Genomic DNA, 4,904 nt, shown 5'->3' with positions numbered 1-4,904 from the left:
CCCCCACGGCGCTCATTGGGCCGACAGGTCACGGCCAGCCGTGTCCGCGTTGCGATTGGTAGTTGCGCCTGTCTGTTTCGCTTGTCCCCGCCCACCCGCCTGGCCCGCCCTTGCTGAGCCGGAGTGAAGGGGCTCGGGGAGGCGTGGAGGGATCCGGGTTCGGGCGGGTTTGGCGGTTCGGGAAGGGGATCAACGCTGCCCTCCCAAACGGGGACTATGCTGCACGCCAGACGCCTCTGCGCGATTTACCCGGCCACGCGTACGACTTGCAGGCCCTTCCCATAAAACGCGGCCGGCGGCGGAGGCTCCTCCGACGAAAGTGCTCGGGGCGCGCCCGGGGGCGTCCGCTCCACAGCCCATCCCGCGGTCAGGCAGAGAGTCTCCTGCCTGGCTCGCCAAACTGACGTGCGGAAAACGGACTCCACAATCTGTAAGACTGTAAAGTAGGTATGTTTATTTAGCGCTGGGCAGCACGGGGGCTAAAAGCCAAAAATAAAGGATCAATAGGAGAAGTTACAAAATGGGTAACACTCAAGGGGGAATTTTGAAAAAGAGTCCCTTGGGCTGTGTACTCACTCATTGGAAAGCCGTTGTCGGGACTGGGGGTACGGAGAGTAAGAAGACCCGTATTAAGTATTGTAATCAGTGGTGGCCCTTGTACAAATTAGAAAATGAAGCCAAGTGGCCACTCAATGGGTCAATAGATTATAACACTCTCTTACAACTAATGCTGGTTTTAACGAGAGAAGGAAAATGGGATGAAGTTTCATACGCAGACATGCTTTTCGCCCTCCGAAACCATCCGGAGTGGCAAAGGGACTGGAATGGCACCACCACAGGACTCCATGGTACTCGCACTTCAGTGAGAAAATAACAAAGAACTTAGAGGTAAACTGAGGCGGTGTTGCTCGGCATGTAGTATTGGACAAAGGTGTACTAAAACAAATAAAATTCACCAGGCACCGGAACAAGATCTAACTGATCTGTTTAAGCCTCCCCCTCGACCACAGGAACAGGAAGGGGACTCGGACGGAACCTCCACCCCCCCAGACAGCCCTGTGTCTTCCCGTACTAGGAAGAAATCTGCCCCAGCAGCCTTACAAGCACCTCTTCGAGAGGTGGTAGGGCCTGATGGCGGGACAATGCTAATCAAGGTACCTTTTTCTGCCACTGATATAGGGGAATGGAAAAGGGTTGCAAAGGATTACAGAAGTGATCCGGTAAGTGTAAGTAAACATTTTCAATTTATTGTAAACCAGCATAACCCTGATTGGAAGGACATACAGTTATCATTAGAATGTATGACTGAGATAGAGAAACAACTGATTTTAAAAACAGCTGGGAATCTGGCTGATGATCATTATAGGATCACAGGAGGGGATGTCAAGGAACATTTCCCTCTCCAAGATCCAAAATGAGATGTTAAGACGTCTACGCATATGGAAAAATTGCAGGAGTATCAGGAGTGGATTTTGAAGGGAACGGAGAGGGCCGTCCCCAAAACTATAAACTGGTCAGCTTTATATACAGTTAAGCAAGGTCCTTCCGAATCCCCATCCGAATTCCTGGATCAATTGAGGGATGTGATGCACCATAGCACACCGCTGGATCCTGGGTCAGAGGTAGGAATACAACAACTAGTCTCTCTGTTCTTGGGACAGTCCATGGGGGACATTAGGTGCAAACTCCAGAAGTTGTGCCCTACAGAAAGTAGAAATCTGGAAGTGTTGCTGGACGAAGCACGGAGAGTGTTTAGTAATAGGGAGGAGGGATATAGACAAGGACAAAGGAGAATGGTGGCAGTTGTCAGAGAAGAAGAGGAAAGGAGGCCCAGACGAGAACCATCCCGACTGGGTAAAGATCAATGTGCGCTGTGTAGGAAATTTGGTTACTGGAAAAAAGAATGTCCAAGAAACAAGGAAAAGGGACAAAATCACCAGACAAGAAGGATAGTAGCCCATGTGAAGGAAGATTGACGGGGACCTGGGGAATCTATCCTAGTGGATCCACTGGTTATAATGAGGCTAGGGAAGAAACAAGAAGAGGTAGAATTTTGGTTGACACAGGGGCAACATACTTGGTTTTAAATCAAGCTTTGGTACCCCTGGGAAATCACTACATCGTGGTAAAAGGGGCAACTGGCCAAAGTGAAAAGGCATATTTTTGTAAACCTCTGAAGTATAAATTGGGAAAACAATGGGGCATCCACAAATTCCTGTATATGCCCAACTCCCCAAAGGCACTCTTGGAAAGGCATTTGTTGGAACAACTGGTTGCAAAAATTACATTTGAAAAAGGAGAAATTACTCTGGAGGTAGAAGATCAGCAATATATTTAAGTACTGAGTCTACCCAGTTAACCAGTCTACCCACAGAAGGAAAGATTAGTGAGGAAATCCTAAACCAGGTATATATACTGGGGTACGGGCCACCAATATACCTGGAAGAGCAAAGAATGCACCACCTGTTGAAGTTAGACTCAAAGAAGGCTGACAACCAGCAAGAGTTAGCAATATCCCCTAAAGAAGGAAGATAGGGAAGGGCCAGTGATTGAAAAATTTCTACAATTGGGATTACTAACAAAGTGTGAATCTGATTTTAACACCCCTATATGACCTGTTTGTAAACCCGACAGGTTATATCAGGTGGTCCAGGACTTACGAGCCGTAAATAAGATAACTGAGGACCTTTACCCAGTAGTGGCGAATCCACATACCCTGCTGACTGTGTTAACACCTGAACTAACTTGGTTTAATGTTCTAGATCTAAAGGATGCCTTCTTTTGCCCCCCTCTCCATGAAGCCAGCCAAAAATTACTTGCATTTGAATGGGAAAACCCCAAAAGTGGTCTCAAGACTCAGCTCACTTGGACGGTGTTGCCATAAGGATTTAAGAACAGTCCTACCATCTTTGGCAATCAGCTCACAAAAGACTTGGAATCTTGGGAAATGCCATCTGAGGAAGGGAAACTGTTACAATATGTGGATGATACCTTAATCGCCACCAAAACGGAGGACGATTGTATGGCCTGGATGGTGAGTCTACTAAATTTTTTGGGGGCTCCAAGGGTACTGGGTATCTAAGAAGAAGGCCCAAGTAATACAGCGCAAAGTGATTTATTTGGGCTGTGAACTTAGTGTTGGACAAAGAACTTTGGGACAGGCCCACAAGGAGGCAATCTGCCAAACTCAGAGACCTCAGACAGTGAAAGAGTTATGGACTTTCTTGGGAATGACTGGGTGGTGTCGACTGTGGATCTATAACTATGGACTGCTTGTTAAACCACTATCTGCACTAATAGCTATTGGACAGGAACCCCTTAAATGGAACAAGAAGACCACGCAAGCCTTTGAACTACTGAGAAAGGCTTTGATGTCGGCCGTGGCCTTAGGGCTCCCGGATGTGAGTAAGCTGTTTTTCCTTTTCTCCCACGAGAAGCAGGGGATTGCCCTGGGAATATTAGCACAAGATCTGGGTCCATATCGATGAGCAGTCGCCTACTTCTCCGAACAGTTGGACGCAACTGCAAAGAGTTGGCCCGAATGCCTGCAAGCAGTTGCAGCCGTAATATTGAACATACAAGAAGCCTGAAAATTTACCCTGGGCCAGAAAATGACTGTCTTGGTGTCCCATACAGTATCCGCAGTGCTGGAAGCAAAGGGTGGACACTCGCTCTCTCTACAAAGATTCCTGAGATATCAGGCTATACTGGTAGCACAGGATGATGTGGAGATCATAGTTACTAACATTGTCAACGCAGCTTCTTTCCTCAGTGGAAACACAGGAGAACCAGTGCATCATGACTGCTTGGAGACCACTGAAGCAACATATGCAAGCCGCCTGGATCTGAGAGATAGCCCCATGGGAAAAGGGGAAAACTGGTTTACAGATGGAAGCAGCTATGTCTTAAGTGGTAAGAGACATGCGGGATATGCCATTACCACCAGTCAAGAAGTAACAGAGACATGACCTCTACCCATGAATACCTCTGCACAGAAGGCAGAAATAACTGCTCTGACCTGTGCTTTGGAATTGGCCCAAAGCAAAACTGTGAATATCTATGTGACACAAAATACGCCTTTGGGGTCACACATGCGCATGGAACAATCTGGAAGGAGAGAGGACTATTGAATTCTCAGGGAAAAAACATCAAGCATGGAGAGGAGATCTTGAAACTGCTGGAGGCAGTCCAACTCCCTGAAAAAGTGGCGATTATGCACATTAAGGCACACCAGAAGGTGAGCTCAGAATTGGAAAGAGGAAATGAGCTGGCGGACAGAGAGGCAAAACAAGTAGCCAAAACAGAGGTAAAAAGAGAAGGGGCTTTGGTCCCTGATGGGCAAATCTCCCTAGAAGGTAAGCCAGAATATACCAAGGAAGATCAGAAGCTTATCACAGATTTAGAAGGGTCGTGTAACAAAGAAGGGTGGGCTCACACCCCACAAGGAAAACTAATCACTCCCTCCTGCCTAATATGGCATTTGGTAAGGGAAGAACATCAGAAAAGGCATTGGGGGACAGAGGCCCTAAATAGACATTTAATCAGAGAAATTGTGGCCAGAAACTTATATAACCACAGTGAGACACGTGACTCAGCAGTGCGATCTTTGCCTCCAGACCAATCCCAAAAATAACCCCAAGCCAGAAATGGGCCAAACCGGACGAGGCAATGGGCCTGGACAGCAATGGCAGATTGATTTTACCCCCCTTTTCTCGGGAGTTCTGTATCGATATCTATTGGTACTAACTGATACCTTTTCAGGTTGGCCAGAAGCATTCCGAACTAGAACAGCCAAGGTTCGGGAGGTAACTAAAGTATTGATGCAAGAGATAATACCACGTTTTGAGGTTCCAGCAACTATATCCTCTGACACAGGACCACATTTTACCTCAAAAGTGGTACAA

At 47.2% G+C, this 4,904-nt stretch overlaps 1 protein-coding gene across 1 annotated transcript in view; it reads right to left on the bottom strand.

The window, feature by feature from the left end:
• The window catches only part of HINT1 (histidine triad nucleotide binding protein 1), a 5,622-nt gene extending 4,775 nt beyond the window's left edge, over positions 1 to 847 (bottom strand). Inside the window, exons 1-2 of the mRNA XM_035895031.1 lie at positions 773 to 847; positions 250 to 428 (exon numbers count right to left, since the gene is read on the bottom strand). Coding sequence (XP_035750924.1) covers positions 250 to 428; positions 773 to 847 — 254 coding nt within the window. The remainder of the gene's footprint in view (positions 1 to 249; positions 429 to 772) is intronic.
• Positions 848 to 4,904: the final 4,057 nt, after the last annotated feature.

This window comes from Egretta garzetta, unplaced genomic scaffold (assembly GCF_000687185.1).
Source record: "Egretta garzetta isolate BGI_Z169 unplaced genomic scaffold, ASM68718v1 scaffold375, whole genome shotgun sequence".
Classification (NCBI taxonomy): Eukaryota; Metazoa; Chordata; class Aves; order Pelecaniformes; family Ardeidae; genus Egretta; species Egretta garzetta.
The sequence above is the reverse complement of the archived record's forward strand: the minus strand, read 5'-3'. Positions and strand labels throughout refer to the sequence as shown.